Source organism: Aptenodytes forsteri, unplaced genomic scaffold (assembly GCF_000699145.1).
Source record: "Aptenodytes forsteri isolate BGI_AS27 unplaced genomic scaffold, ASM69914v1 Scaffold273, whole genome shotgun sequence".
NCBI lineage: Eukaryota > Metazoa > Chordata > Aves > Sphenisciformes > Spheniscidae > Aptenodytes > Aptenodytes forsteri.
The window spans coordinates 1943329-1959410 of record NW_008795041.1 but is presented as its reverse complement, the minus strand read 5'-3'; the positions used below and the strand labels follow the sequence as shown (position 1 = coordinate 1959410).

General features: G+C 39.9%; 1 protein-coding gene across 2 annotated transcripts in view; it reads left to right on the top strand.

Annotated features, from left to right (window-relative positions):
- Window positions 1–16082, top strand: part of PHKA2 (phosphorylase kinase regulatory subunit alpha 2) — a 43304-nt gene that overhangs the window by 11047 nt on the left and 16175 nt on the right. For both annotated transcript variants that reach the window (XM_019471437.1, XM_009276887.2), the window contains exons 10-21: window positions 116–211; window positions 1605–1712; window positions 2425–2503; window positions 3914–4048; window positions 6028–6137; window positions 8877–9021; window positions 9531–9609; window positions 10497–10660; window positions 11308–11481; window positions 12622–12707; window positions 13852–13985; window positions 15490–15646. In XM_019471437.1, coding sequence (XP_019326982.1) covers window positions 116–211; window positions 1605–1712; window positions 2425–2503; window positions 3914–4048; window positions 6028–6137; window positions 8877–9021; window positions 9531–9609; window positions 10497–10660; window positions 11308–11481; window positions 12622–12707; window positions 13852–13985; window positions 15490–15646 — 1467 coding nt within the window. The remainder of the gene's footprint in view (window positions 1–115; window positions 212–1604; window positions 1713–2424; window positions 2504–3913; window positions 4049–6027; window positions 6138–8876; window positions 9022–9530; window positions 9610–10496; window positions 10661–11307; window positions 11482–12621; window positions 12708–13851; window positions 13986–15489; window positions 15647–16082) is intronic.

Genomic DNA, 16082 nt, shown 5'->3' with positions numbered 1-16082 from the left:
CTAAATGAAGTTTCAGCAGAAAAGTACTGTTGGAAAGTACTAAAACTTCTACTTTACTGTTTCTGTTTTGCTGATTGGAATGTGAATTCTCACTCTCTTTTAAAAATATTTCCAGGTACAAGAGTATAGAGAGGCTCTGGAAGGAATACTTATTAGAGAGAAGAACGGAATAGTGCTAATGCCTGAACTGTACGCAGTCCCTCCAGAAAAGGTATTGTGAAAATGCAGCATCCACTTCAGTATGCAAAGTATAGATATCAAGATGAATGTCAGTTTTATGGTTTTCCTGTAGCTGATAAATCTAAACCATCAATAAAAAAAGACTACTGCACATTATTTAAAAACTAAAGAGACGTCTCACAGCTCCCGCTGAGAAATGGTAAACTTTAGGTTTCCAAATTGTCACATTTTTTACTTGGGATCTGGATACCAGATTATTAGAGCAGGTCTAAAGTTTTAAATCCTCATAGCAAGACATATATTTTAGAAGCACTGATGCTGACTTAGGAACTGAAGCTCAAAGAAGAAATAAGGCATAGACTGTCCTGCCTGTCTAGTCTATTGATTGATTGTGCTCTTTCTTTTCCAGAGCTTGTATGTGAGAGAGAAACAGGTTTCAGATGGATTAGGGTTTGTGCTGGGTTTTTTGTTAGTTTTTCTCTCCTCCCCCCTTCCCCCCCCTTTGCTGTTACTGTTTACCTGATTCTCCCATTGTGACAGAGAAATTCAGACGAGCTTATGTGCTCTTCCACGCTAATTGCCTTTGTATCCCTCCCCGACAACTTCTTCTCCTGCTCTAGACTTCTCAGCCCTCACTCACTAAGGGTGTGGAGCCTGCTGGGTTGGTCTGAGTTTGAGCAGGGAGTGTTGACAGCTGATGTCTTGCTCGCAGATCTGAGGTAGAAGCTCTGAATTGCCTTCCTAGTGGGAACAAGCGTGTAAGAGTTCAGAGCCTTCTTTTGAATTTTGATATGATGATGATCTGATGAACATGCCAAAAAAACAGGGTGGATTTTGCCTGTCATTTGTAAATTTTAAAATGGCTATGGTAAAGGTATTATCTAGGAAGGTTTTTCCCCTGCCCTCAATTGATCTGTATACTGCAAAACCAAGGCAGTTTTTCTTTTTCTAAATTAGTAAGAGTCTACTCTTTTTTCCATTGACCATTCTTGCTAACACAGGAAAGGTGGAATAGCCTTCATTTTTAGAAAGCACCTTTACTTCAGGAAGCTAGGTAGGCATCAGTGAAGTTCAAGTGTCATCTTGCAAGGGGTTGGAAAGCAGACACACAATTACCTACAAGCTGCCCAGAGGGAAGGCAGCAAAGGCATGGTGAGAAGAAAGGGGAAGTGCTAACACCAAAGCATGCAGAGTCCCCATTCAACCTCCAGCTTCAAAGGGTGGAGCAGTGTATGAAAATGAAGCATAGTTCTTGTCCCAGAAAACGTGCAGCCTTAAAAGTAAAACCAAGAGATCTGGATGTCAGTAATAATGGCAAGTTAGAAAGGGTAGATGATAGGCCATATTTTTTCAAATACTGCCATGTTATTGATTGTTCTTCACAACTTGAGGGTAATTTTTCTTGCTTATGCGTTTGTTTTCAGGTGGATGAGGAATATGAAAATCCTCACTCAGTGGATCGTATACCAGTGGGAAAATTGCCTCATCTTTGGGGCCAATCGTTGTATGTCCTTAGCTGCCTATTAGCAGAGGTAATTGTTTCTTGTATAGTAGGTGAGCTTGTATTTCATTTTGTTTTGAGATGGCTTGGGCTTTAAGTACAATTTGGTTGACAGGAAGGGGACAATGTGTTTTCCAGTAGAAACGTACATGAACCATGGAGGTGTGACTCTGAGCTTTCAGGAGCTTTTTTTTGGTGTGTGTGTATATATATATATATAGATAGATATGCAATTGTCTGTTTCTAACCAAGCTGAATAAGTTGTCAGATGGACTGGATATACAGTTAGTCTAGAGGAATATGCCCAGGCTGACTTGGCTGTCCCAGAGCTAGGATTTTGCACTGTTTCAGCTCCACTAGGCTATGCCTTACTCTGAGGCATAAAGTGCTTACAGAGTTGTCCCATATTAGCCATGGACTTGTTAAAGGAACCGTTGAGTATCTCTGTGGAGCTGCAAAAAAATCACTGGCCTGGCAAAATTGCGTCAGTTGCTGCTACTCTAAAATCTGAACATGCAGATTGTGTCAGTCATAACCATGTTCTTGTTGTTATGAAAAATATTGCAGCCATTGTTTTTATTGAATGTACTACTTAGTGGACGGGGTAGATAACCAGGCTTTCAGTCCTGCTCTCCTGATGAAATATGAAAATCGGTTAAGATTTCTTCTAGATGTCATCAGAAGCCTTTTACTTAATTTTTGTTCGTTTCCCTTCTTCTTTCTTTCTCTTGCATTCATTCTAGGGATTTCTTGCTGTGGGTGAAATTGATCCCTTAAACAGGAGGTTTTCCACTGGATTTAAACCTGATGTTGTGGTACAAGGTGAGGGAGTTTTTTGAACATTCTGGGTGAATTGGATCATGTGATGGCGAAGTCCAGGAGAGAAGAAAGACTTGTTTAAAACCAATGTGGATTTTTGCATGGGATGTGGATGCTTTGATGATACTGTGAGAAAGAGAAAGGGGTTGTTTGCTTAGCTGCCTTTTTCCAGGAGGGAAGATCGGGTTTAACAAACGTTTTTTAAAAATACTTGTTAAAATTTTAAGACTTGTCAGGGACTGAAAGAGTGGCAAACTTAATCTTGTAGTGAAAAGGAAAATCTTGGTGGATTCTAGCAAGAAAGAGCAGGACTGCCAGGAGACAGGTCAGTTTAGTTAGGTTTCTGTGCAGCCCCTTTTTGGAAGAACCAGAGAGCAATGAGTGGGGAGTATCTCTGTACACAGAGGTGAGGCAGCCAGACTTATGGCTATCTTTTGGCTGCAGCAGGGAATGGCTTCTTTAGTCAATGGAGGAACAGCCAAAACCAGAAAATTAAGCAGAGGGTAAACACCAGCCGATAAGGGCTTGAAGACTTTTCAAGGACCTGTACTGCTCTGGAAAAGCAACCAGCTTGTTTATCAGGAGAAGCCTTAATCAATGATACTGTGACCTGGGCAGGTGCTTGTTTACCCCCTGTTGGTGTATCATGGTGATGGCATTTTGTTATTCTGAAGTGCTTAATTTCTAGTAGAAATAGATGCTGGATTATTTTTAGCATTCTTTGACAAGAATTTATAATGCAAAGAAGAATACTGAAGTATTAGTCCCAAACCAATAAGCCAGCTAACATGGGCAAAACCTCAAGCAGGACAAGGGGTGGGATCAGGGCCTGGATTGTAAATTCCTCTGATTTTGGGACTTTTTTTTTTTCCTACCTCGGCCACTTTATGGCCTCTGTAACATTTATTGCTATACAAGTAACAGCACCTCTTCCCCGTTGACTTGGCTGTGTTGTTATAGTGTACTCTATTAAAACAATGAAGATTTTCAAGTCATGTTTCCTCTTGTTTTACGGGGGAAAAGCCCTATCTGCTGAAGGAGACTGCATGATCCAAACTAGTGGTACTGAAAGAAATCGGAAGAAACTGATAAAGCCCCAGAGAACATGGTCTAGCCTCAGAGCTGATCCTGCTTTGAGCAGGAGGTTGGAGTAGAGACCTCGTGAGGACCCTTCCAACTTGAATTACCCTGTGATCCAAAGTGGACAAGAATGGCAAGACATGTTAAGAAGCAGAGCGCCAAAATCTGTCTGATGCCCTTTTGATCTCAGGGGCTCATAAATTGAGAAAGAATTAAGGCCTTTGTGCCTTTTTAGTCAACTAAATGCAGTAGTTGAGAGGTGACAGTAGAAACATGCAGTTAAAAAGAGTAGAACATTGGTTCTTAGTAGTGTTTTTGTTTTCTGTTATGCAGTAACTGTTTTGGCAGAATCTAATCAAATTAAGAATCTCTTGCAAGACCGTGGAATCAATGTTCAGAGCATTGCTGATATCCATCCGCTCAGAGTGCAGCCAGCTCGCATCCTGAGTAATCTCTACACCATGCTGGGTAGGTATTTTAACATGGAAGCCTCTCACTACTGCTGTGCAAGGTATTTTTTGAGGGTGGTGTTTTGATTTTTGTTTTTCTTGCTTCACACTGTCTCCATTTCTTTGATTTAATTTCTTTTATTTAAATCAATTTCTTTGATTTAAAAAAAAATGCATTTGTGCAAAGAAGATTAACAAAAATGGAACTTCTGTCTTAAATAAGGGACTCCCAACAGGACAAAAAAAAATTGTCTCATTAGAAAAGGTGGCCAAAATACAAGTTTCCCTGTGCCCTTGGAGTTAGGCAAGAACTGTCTCTTTTTTTGTACTGCAGGAACTACTTCCACAGAGAAACTGACTTTAGAAAAAATGCCTGGAAAAACAGAAAAAACCCAAATCTTCTTCCTTTCAGAAGTAAGAGTACTTCTGTTTTAAGTCTGGAAACTGAGCAGTGTGGATGCCATTCTACCAGCAGACAGCCTGGGAAGTTTTCTGCTCCAAATCAGGGAAGCCGTGCTGCTATTGGAGCATCTTTGGGCTGTCAGGTTCTTGCTAATGTTCCTTCCCACCCTGAGCTGAGTTGAGCTGCTGAAGCTCTCTGTCTCTGTTGCAAACTCAGAAGCCTTTAGGGCTTTTCTAAACACAGGACTTTAAATACGGTCCCGTTCCTCAACCATGACCCTAGAGGCCTGTTTTCCCCAGAGCCTGGCAGTTGGATTAAATAAATGTCCCAAAACTCCTACTGGTTCTAGTTTAGTTGAAAATCTTTTGATAACTGTCTCTTTTGATAATCCTTGCTGGAATGAATGGGGTCTTGGTGGAAAATTTCTTACATGTATTCCTAATTGAACAAAGTTTTACTACTTCAAGCATGCCAGCAACTCATGACTCAAAATTGTGGATGTTACTGCAAAGTAAAATGGAGGTGGGGTGAATCAGCACTGGTAGATTCCTTTGCAGCGTGGACAAGGGGAGCCGTATTGTGCTTCTCTGTCAGTCTGGAGCATGTTCCCATGGCAATTTGGTGATGGATAATGCCAAGGGAGAGTATTATTATATTAGAGGTTGTTCATGGGGTGGGTTTTGGGTTTTTTTGTTGTTGTTGTGATGGTTTTTGTTGGGTTTTTTTGTTTGTTTTAACAGGAGGTTTTTTGGAAGCATCCAAAGTAATGGGACCTTCAAATAAGTCTTAGAAAGTGTGCCCTTTACATGGAGAAGAGAAATTGCACGTACTGCTTTTGGGAAAGAATTTGTCTCTTTATCACAAAGAACTTTTAACAAATGAAACATTTGCAGGGCTTTGCTGAAGCTTACATTTATTTCATAATAGTTCATAATAGCTTTCTTTCACTAGTAGGGGTGAGTAGGATGATTTGACACATTGGTGTATTGTTTTTAACAGTGACTTCTTTGGGAATGTTCACAGTGGTATTTTTTCAGGCACATGGTTGTTTGGCTCATATTCCTTGTCAGACAGATTCAAGTCATCTCCTGGCTGCTGGAGCAAAGGTTGCAGTGCAGATCATTTGCTAATAAGCTCTACTGAAAGAAGTGGGGCTTATTAGCCTGATGAATGACAATTTTTGTATTTGGATGTACTTTGTATTTGGATTTAGCCTTCTGTGGGCAAGAATTTTTAAGGTTCTACAGTGAAAGTACTGCAATTTCTGTTGTATGTTGATGGCCTTGTTTTTGAAAGGTCGTACCTCCTGTCCTTGGTGGGGAAGCTTTGGGTGCTGAGCAATGACTATAATTAAAAGACCCAATCCCATGGTCAGTGAAGCCAAAATTTTTATTTTTAATCAGGCCTTTGAAGAACTCTAGCTATTATATTGGTGGTTGCTACAAAACACACCAGCCTCTGTTATCTCACTCTGTTATCTGTCTTCTGCCTTGCTGATACAAATGAAGTAGATTTCCTTGTCTAAAATGGTTGTTGTGGAAAACCACATAGGAAATGTTAGGTGAGGCTTTTTTTTCTTTCTCTCTTCTTTACAGGCCGGAACAAGAACATGAAATTAAGTGGACGGCCACACCGACACATTGGAGTGTTAGGCACCTCCAAGCTGTACATGATAAGAAATCAAATATTTGCTTTTACCCCTCAGGTGAGCATGTAAAGCTGACAGGGAAATCACTGCTTGCTTAATGGCTGATCATTAGTGAAGCACTTTGCTTCTATATGCTGTTACACTACTTTAGGTAGAGCAGGGCTGATAAAGCAGATGTGCTTTTCTTTGCAGGTTTTTTAAGAGCGTTGCATGATCAGCATGGTAGGAGTGCTGATAAATCTCTCTTCTGTCATACAGAGTCTGGCTTCTTTGGCTTCTGGCTTAGAACACAGCAAATCAATAGTACAAAGTTGTTACTAATCTCTGCCCCAACCAACATTCTAGCTAATGAAATAGTTTCTCCGGAAATAGATCACTTAATATATCTTTCTACTGATTGCTTTGGTGGAAAATTTAGTTTCACATAAGCGTGCCAAGTACTATAACCCCCAAGAGGCTAAGATGTAATCTTTTCATTATATTGTTGAAAGGGTCAGTAGTGCTGAGAAAGGGACGTTCTGTCTTTGTTTTCTGTTTAGTGCCTTTTTCAGTGTAGCTGGAAGTTTGGATTCTCCCAGAATTAATGGCTCTTACTTACACATTTAATGAAATATGACACACTCCTGTAGACTTATTCTAGTGGTTGGTACTAGAAGGCTAAGGGATCACCTACTCCAAACATGTGCAACTGGAGCAGGATAAAGAATGCTCACACCCTCCTAAATAGATGTTGGATTAATGTGGTCTTTAAATTCCAGTGGAAGCCATTCAGTGGACTCCATAGATGGCTTCTGCAGTGCTTCATGACGTCCAAACAACATCAGATTTACTGCAAATAATGTGGCTCCCTTCCCGTTCTTCCCCATGTCAATTGATCACAAGAAGCTTTGTAACAGATTGTTTAGTTGTTGTGTTGTTCCCACACACCAATTTTCACTTTTGCAAATTAGGGAAAAATTCCTTAGAGTCATGATTTTTTTTCCAAAATCTCTCTTTGTCCACATTTTACTATGTAAGTAGGACCCAATATTCCAGCTGAAATCTTGCCATGTTTCAAGTATGGATATACTTATTAATACATTCCAAAATGGCATTTATCTTTGCATCAGCAACACACTGTCAGGTCCTGCTTATTCCGTGTTTGACTAAAACCTCCATAACATTTTCCATTGTACTTTGTAGCCAGACATTTCCCCCTGACTTTTTTTTGGGGGGTGGAATTAATGTTAACTGCTAACCTTAGGAAGGTGAAATTAAACTCATCGGTGTTGATCTTGAGTAATGTCCACAAACTGTGTGGTTTTTTAGTTTGTATTTCATCCTGTTCTCTAATGAAACCATTGATTAGGTGTGGAACAAAGGCTGACCCCATTTAGATACCCTCTCATTCTGAAAAAATGGTTGGTAACTACTTTTTGAGAACAATTTTTCAAGCAGTACTGCCTCCTCGGATGTTTTTTCTTCAGCTCACTAGTGTGAAAATTTGTAGAAGTTGAGAGATGTCAGCCACTTTCTTGTACCTACCATCTAGTTGCTCCCAAAGAAGGAAATTTGACTGGTTTGCTGAGATTGGTTTTTGATATGACTGTTTGGCCATCTTGCTTTGTCATTTTGTAATTATCTTGGCAGTCTCAAATCAGCTTTGTTTTCCTGTGCTTTCAGGCACTGAAATTGGCTTGACTGGTGTATGTTATCCCATCTCTTCCTTTTTAAAGACGGGCAGTGTGTTTGCTTCTCTCTGGATTTCTGGGACTTGTTCTTCCTGAATTATCAAAACTAATTGCGAGTGGCTCAGGGATTGTTTTGGCTAGTTCCTTAAGTTCTGTGAAGTAATTTCTCTTGAATTTACGTGCTCTTTAACCTTTTCTTCCCATACTCAGGCTGGACTCCTGTTGCTTGGTTAAAAGTAGTATTACAGGTCATAATTCACTACTTTTCTTCTGTCAGTAAAAACAGCATCGAATGCTTCAGCTTGTCTGTATTCTCTCCTCCTACCTCCTTCCTTCCTTTCTTAACGGACCTATAGTTTCTGTATTTTCCTATTACTTCTGATGCGTTTACAGGGTATTTTCTCCTTGATCATTATGTGTCTTACTAATTGATGTTTCTTTTACATCCCAACTTCCTTTTTCCACCCTTCCCCAAGGCTTATGTGCTTCCTTAACTTTTGTTGTGGCTGCTTTGACATACTTTCCATTGTTTGTCCAGCTTTTTTAGTGTCCAGCTTTTTTAGTTTCCAGCTCCTAAAGTAGCTGGTCTCTTACTGTGGTTCTTGGCTTTCCTCTGTAGTGGGAACAGCACGCTTTACCATTGTACGTTTACTGTACCTTTTTTCCACAGTAACTGCCAGCTTGTCTGTATTCTGCTTGACTTTCAGATTGTTATCAAGAGACATACAGTTACTAGTCCCCAGTCCCCAGCGTGCGCTTAAGCCTATTTATTGTTTTTTGTTGCTATTGTTAGCTTTTTCTTCCACATTTAGAGTACTTCTGTCTTCCAGATCATAGGTTACTGTAATTCATCATTGGGAAGATTCTACTTCATGGGTGTGATTGTCTACTTCTTATTTGTATGGCTTACTTCTTTCACGGTCAGCCTACAAGTGAAAGAAAATGGACTCTGCACAAGCATGGATTTCTTTTTCACAGTTGCAGGCCTTGTTAGGTTAATTCATGCAGTCTGTGTTGTGGTCAAGAATAGCTCATAAGGCTTTTGTGAATGATTTAAGGGAGGAAATGGAAAAAAATAAGGAGAGCACTGACAATTACTCGTATGCCATACCTCTCTGTTCTCTAGTTTACCGACCAGCATCACTTCTATCTGGCTCTAGACAATCAGATGATTGTGGAGATGCTCAAGACAGAGCTGGCTTACCTCACTTCTTGTTGGAGGATGACAGGGAGACCAACCTTGACATTTCCCATCACCCACACAATGCTTGGTAAACTTAATTTTCTCTGTTTCAAGCAGAGTAGATTACTGGAAGGGAGTAGGATGGAAGTCAGTTTGAAAGGAGACAGGTGGCATGACTGTTTCAACATCGGAGTTTTAACATCAAAAGTACAGTTTAACTTTCTCAAGTGTATGCTGAATTTGGATGACATGGTAATACTTCATTTTGGTTTTACTCCCCCTTTATATCCTTGCATCTCCCCATCATCTCCATACTATTTCTGTCCAAAGAAATTTGATAGAAATCCCTTTGGAACTTGTCTTAAGTGGGTTGGGTTTTGTCTTGAGAAATCCCTTTAGAACTTGTCTCAGGGTTGTTTTTTGTTTGCTTGTTTGTTTGGGGATTTTTGAATAAGCTGGTATTGATAGCAGTTGTGGGTTCTGTTTTAAATTTGTCTTGATTTACTTTGTAGAGAATGCCCAGTAATCTACTTTATTTGGACATGATAATTTAAGAATGTGTTGGTAAGCTTCAACTCTTTCATTATTCTTTTTTAGTTGATGATGGTACGGACATTCATCCAGCAGTTCTTGCCACCATAAGAAAATTGGAGGATGGTTATTTTGGAGGTGCAAGGTAATGTCAGAACCCCCAAATGATTGTCTCCATGATTTTTTTTAATTAAATCCTATACAAGCCTCAGTTTTGAACTTGTGATGGTGCACAGACCTTGTATTAGAACTCTGCAGAGAGAGAAGTTTCAGCTTCAGTTATTATGTGGCAATCAGATGGTAGTTGGACCTCAGATACAATGGAAAAGATCTATCTCCCAAAAGGTGTACCATCTCTGACTGCCATTAATGGATAAGGAAAAACAAATGTCAAACCTTTGGAAATACAAAAACTTGGTCTTGGCTGGGCTTCTGTTTTTAAGAAGGAATTATCTTTCACAATTATTGGACGTATTTTAAACATGAATTGCATGTAGTACTTGCAAGCTTATGTGTTCCTTTCATCTACATATAAAAGCAATTTAATATGATGCTACAGTACCTCCCTATTCTTTTTCTGCTTGCCCTCTCAATCCGTATCTTCCTCTGATAATCAGATGTGCCTTCTGTTTTTTAGCAGCACTGCTTTGTGAAAAGATACTGCTGTTCATGGGAACTTCTCACCCTCAGTTTCTCGTGCATTATCCTCGGAGTTTAGGTCTTTGTTCAGGCTCTCTCTTCATATAAACATACAGCACCCTGCATAATGAGGCTTTGAGTTAGGCCCATAGGTGTTACCATAACACAGTTAAGTTCAATTAGTAGCTAGAGCAGTGAGTACCCAGCTGGATCTGCAACTATTGTTTTGCTTTTTTTTTTCTCAGTATCAGTATCTGCTGCTTTGTAGTTACCAAAGGTGGATTTAACAGTAGGTCTCATAAATTTTGGAGGAGTCGTTGAAAGCTCAGTGAGCATTAATCAGTATCAAAATGGTGGATATTAATACATTTTGGCATGTGTTCCTGTTTGCAGGGTGAAGATAGGCAAGCTATCAGAATTTCTTACCACCTCTTTTCATACGTATCTGAGCTTCCTGGATCCAGACTGTGACATAAAACTGTTTGATGGCCCTAACGAAGGCCGTAATAGTCCTGACAGTGAATATGGAGGCTATCCAGCAGATTTCTGTGAAAAAGGTAGTGCTTTTTCACTTCAAATTTTTTCTCTATCAAGTTCTATCAGCAGAGCCTGGGTTTACCTACAATGCAGAGTCTATTTTGTGCACAGTTGGTAGTCATTCAGGTTTCTCATGCATCAGTCTGAGGACAGTACCTGCATGACTTAATTTGGAGAAGGAATTTGTGCATATTCTTCCTATGTTCGTAGTATGGTGTTGACCAGTAACTGCTGCAGTAAAGCTGAAGAGTCAGGAGATGGGGGGGCATATGGGAGAGGCTAGAGGGAGGAAGAGACTGTGAGGAGTCATGTACAAGAGCTTGTGTGGAAGAGATGATAGAATCATAGAATCATTTAGGTTGAAAAAGACCTTTAAGATCATAGAGTCCAACTGTGATCTGTGGACTACCAGCAAGATAAAAACGCTTTTGCTTCATTTCAAATGGAAAAACAACTTCTTACTGTAACTGTTTTCAAAGTGTCAAAAATGGATTAATTTTTTTCTTTCCAATTTGTTCAGCTTAAAAATCTCTTGCTTATGATATTATTGCATTTTTGTGTGCCCTTCTATATAAGCAAGAATAGAGTGGTGTGTTTGAAAAAGAAAGCACTGATAAATTATGATTTTACCTTTAATAAATCTTTTGTTTTATGTATGTCACACTAGAAAGCCAGGATGAGCTGGATCAGTATATAAATGATGTCCTGCAGAGTACAGCACTGAAGTCATACCTGCCTCCAACTTCAAAGACTGTGAATCAATCACCTGTGTTCAGTGCAAACCATTCCACAAAAGAGATACTGTCAATAATGGCCAAGACAAAGGGCTTGGAGGTTCCAGGTATTTCTCCCTATTATTTATTTAGTGATAATAATAGAAAACCTGTTTTGGGTGCTACAAGGGGTAAGTTCAAGTATTTAAAAAGTCTGCCATTTAAAAAGAACTAGTGGCACAAATATGTTGTAGTTATCAGAAATAAGAATGAGTCTGAAGCTGTTGCTGTCGTGTTCCCACAGTACCCCATGTCTTGGTGTATACATAAATAACCTGCTATGAAATGTAACATTTAATCAAAGTTGATGTTATGGAAACTGCTACACCTTCTCAGTTGGATAGAATTTTAGAACCTGAGTCAGGGCATTATTTTTTTTTGTCTTTGCTTATACAAAGGCAGACAAAATGTACTTACTTACTTTATTAAAGTCGTGAAGAAATGAAATGTTTCAATGCCAGAAAAACATAGGTATGCACATGTACTTTCTAAATTTGTAAGAACAAATGGAGTAGAGAGGGAGGACAGTATTCCTAATTATGCTACGTTTCTAATAGACTGATTGGAGGATTTACACCAAAATAATGCTTTGACTGAATTTGTAAGCAGATTCCAACGTACGCATTGTTTTATATGTAGGCATGTAGTATTCAATGCCCTGGTTAAGGGAAGGCTTCCCTTAACTTCAGTGTAAATTAATAACTTCCAAGCTTTTTTGTTAGTCTCTTCTCCAGTCTTTCATGTGCCATATCATCTGATCCTCTATTGAATTCAACATATGAAATTAACAGAGTGTTAGCCTGCATTTAGCATTATCATTTTAATTATGATATCTTACCAGTTAGACCATTTTCTCCACATACCTCCTGTTAAAATGTTTAAAACACTTAGCAGGGTCAGGTCATTGGGCTGTAGGATTTCTGTGCATGGGCTGTCATAAGAGGTATCAGTTGAGCATGTAGCACCTGAGCCTTTGACATGCTGATCTCAGAAGCTCTTGGAGCAAGCCTGAAAGGAGATAGGGTTCAGAACATGAGCTTGTCTCCTGAGTTCCACGCACAGCATCTCAGAAGCATTGCCTCTATATTTTGACTCTTGGAGGTATTTCTGTTGTTTTTACCTAGTATAATTGCTTCATGTAGCTGTTTTTGATTTTCATCGTACTGAAACGGACTTTTTTTCTTTTTTCTGGTGGCTTTGCTTTCCAGCTGTGTCTATGTCTCTTCCCACTAAAGTTCTGAACAACCGGAAGTCTCTGAATCTTGTCGATAATCCCCATTTCTTTGAGACGAAGGTAAGCTGTGGGAATTTTTATGCTGTTTGTGTTTTTAGGACACAATACTGTGGCCTTTCCTGTGTTTCCCAGCCAAACCCTATGCTAGTTCTCATTTTCCTTCACAGACAAGCCATTCTGCCCAAGGCACCGGATAGCTGCTCCCTTGTTTTGGAATTTATTTTTTGGCTGGGTGAAGGTTTTTTGGTTAAATAGACATTATCAAGTGGAAAATTCTTAATTGTGTGTGCCAAACAGAAAATAATATAATAGGTGCTTATTTTTAAAGGCCAAAGGTTAAGTCATCATCTTTAGTTCTAACTGAACACACGAAGGGAAGGACGGGATGTTCACGGCCTTTAGAGTTGTTCTCCAGGAAATGCTACTTATAGTAATGTCTGGGCAGGAGGGGAGTGTGTGAAAGGACAGGTGTCCTTAAGGCACCAGCCAAATCCCACTCCAAGGCATGAAGATTGGGTTGTGCCGGGCACTTGTTTTGTCTTAATACATGTGACCAGCTGCTGAGAATGGTTACAGGAGATTGTATGCAGCCTCCTGAAGGATTCTGCTCTACAGCTCTGTTTGTGGAAATGGTATTTTCAGACCATTGAATTTGCTGAATAGCTTATTAAACAAAACTTCTCTTCATCCAAGAACTTACCACAGGATTGCATCATCTGATTAGTTAACATGTTAGTTTCATAAGCTTGGAAAATTTATGATGGCAACATCTGCATTCATAAAACACCACATATATAAAGGTTAGAGGTGGAACTCAAAAAGTTCTAAATTATTTCAACGAAAAAAAGATAGTGTCCTTCTGCTTTTCTCTTTACAAGTAACAGCAAATGACAGGAAAAGCATGCAAATAATTTGGTTTCTTTCTTTGTCAAAATATTTCTTTGTTTTGTCCAAAAAATGGCTTTCCTTGTTGATTGAACCAAAACTAGAAACAAAGTTCCATTCTGGGTGTTGTGTTTCCTGGGATTAGTCTCCTTTTCATGTCTGCAATAGTCTGGCAAGAACTATGTGATGCGTCTGTATTTCAAGTGCAGAGTTATGTTGTAAGTCTGTTGTATTGTTTAATGGGAAGTTACAGTTTGAATTTGATCTGCTACTTTTTTCAAGATCATTTCTTTGATTTTTCATCCATCTTTGTTATCAGGACTGTGAAAATGTTTTGCACTTACCTAAAGATGCTCATGGTGATTTGGATTGCAGGAAGCTTGTTGAGCAGCTGAAGGAATGTCCAACACTCCATGATCAAGCAGATATCTTATATATCTTGCATATGCTAAAGTGAGTTGTCTGAGTATAAACTTCAGCATGTTTAAGTTTGGTCACAACTATTCTTGTGCAAAAGCTTTCCACTGTTCAGGGTTGTGTTTTGAGGGGACAGGTTAAAATATTTTGTGCTTTAACAAGCATATTTTCAGTTAGTGTGATTACATAATTCGGATACAAAAAAATGCTTGTGCAAATTTCAGAGTTGATTGGCACACGGTTGCAAATACATACAGGCTCCAAGGCTCATGAGTGAAATGCACAAATCCTTTCCATGAATGAGAACACACCTTGCTATATTTGCGGCACTGTTAAGTTCACAGAGATTTCGTGTGATTTCTATACACAAGAAGGGAAGTGGAGGGAAACTTCATCTTGTCGTTTTCTAACTAAAAGCAAAATGCAATTTTAATGAGTAGTCGCTATTTTTCCTCTAATCCCTCTGCATGTTTAAGTGCACCACTGGCTAAAACTCGGTGCTCTTCAAAACATTCTTGGAAACATTCTAACCCCAGCTGCTGGGCTTAGTAAACAGCTGCTATTTAAACAGGTTTGATGGGAACAAAATGCAAATACAAACCAACGGAATCATCTTCTGGAGTGCGTTTATTGGGCTTTTTTTCCTGTGCAGGAGAATACTGCTGGAACCTGGCAGGAAGTTAGCTTTGGCTGCGAAGACAAGCATGTGTTAATCACAGATGGTCTTCCTTACTGCTACAAAGATTGTATTTTTGTTTATTTTGGTCTTTCTCCTGTGGGGACCTCTTCTTTGATCTTGATTTCCCAAGCAAAATGTTTAGCAGCCTCTCTTAAAGAGCAAAGGAAATCCTCAAAAAATATCATTTTGTTGTTTAACTACATGCAACACCCTTAATTTCCTGTTCTGGACTTGATTCATCGTGGGAGTCTCTGTTGGGCAGGCAGGTGGACTTCTGGTGGACTCTGTCCCTCTAGCAGGAGTTGAAAGGTCATTCTGTGATGCTTCAAAACATTATCAAAGAGAAGCCATAATGGAGTGAATTTCAAAACCAGGAGAGGAACAGAAATCTCCTTTGCTTTTTCAGTAATGGCATAAGCAGTGTGGAAGCTTAGTTAATAGCTAAGAAAGAGGCTGGGCAAAAAACTTAGAGATCCCCGTGAGGCATCTGAAAAATGGGTGCAGTCTTCAGCAGTACTGAAGACATTGCTGAATTCTGCTCTGAAAAAGCACCACATGGAGCGTTCCTCCTGTCTGCATGCATGCTCAGTTTAAAGCCTGGTGGGAAATCCCTTGGGTGGTTGCTTTGAAGTCACAGACTTATGGCTAAGTGAGTGCTCAAGTTAATGGAAGTTCCTGGTATCAAGAGGGTTTTGTCCACATATAACTGATCTCTGGTGAAGGCCCACGTGTCCCATGTGCTACTTAATTCTGTCACCAAAATGAGCAATGCGATCAAAATCAGGCTGCTTGTTGTGTGGTAAGGTTAAGCAGTGTAGCATTTTACCTGATGAGAGTTACCTTCTGTGTCTGTTCTGGCAGAGGTGCTGACTGGGACACAGAGCTGGATGGACAGTATGGCGTCACTGTTCATTGCCTACTCAACGAGCTCTACAGAAAGGCAGGCCTCAATCAAGAATGGGGCTTGATTCGTTATATTTCCGGTATACTCAAAAAGAGAGTGGAAGTCCTGGCTGAGGTATGAAATATAAATAATGCTGGTTCAGTTTCCTGCCTGGAAAGAGAGATAAAACTACCGGTTTGCCAGTGGGGCTTGTGCTTGCCCTTGCCCTCTTCTGGTCTTACATCACAACTTACATAGTGCGACATTTTTCAGTAAACATTGGTTGCTTTTCTGATCTAAAATCTTATTACGACATCTTTACCTTTCACCTGACCTCAGTGCTGGGAAAGGTTATGGAGCGGTTCATCTTGAGGGCGCTCACAAGGCATGAGCGGGACAACCAGGGGATCAGGCCCAGTCAGCACAGATTCATGAGAGGCCGGTCCTGCTTGACCAACCTGATCTCCTTCTATGACCAGGTGACCCGCCTAGTGGATGAGGGAAAGGCTGTGGATGTGGTCTACCTGGACTTCAGTAAGGCCTTTGACACCGTCTCCCACAGCATTCTCCT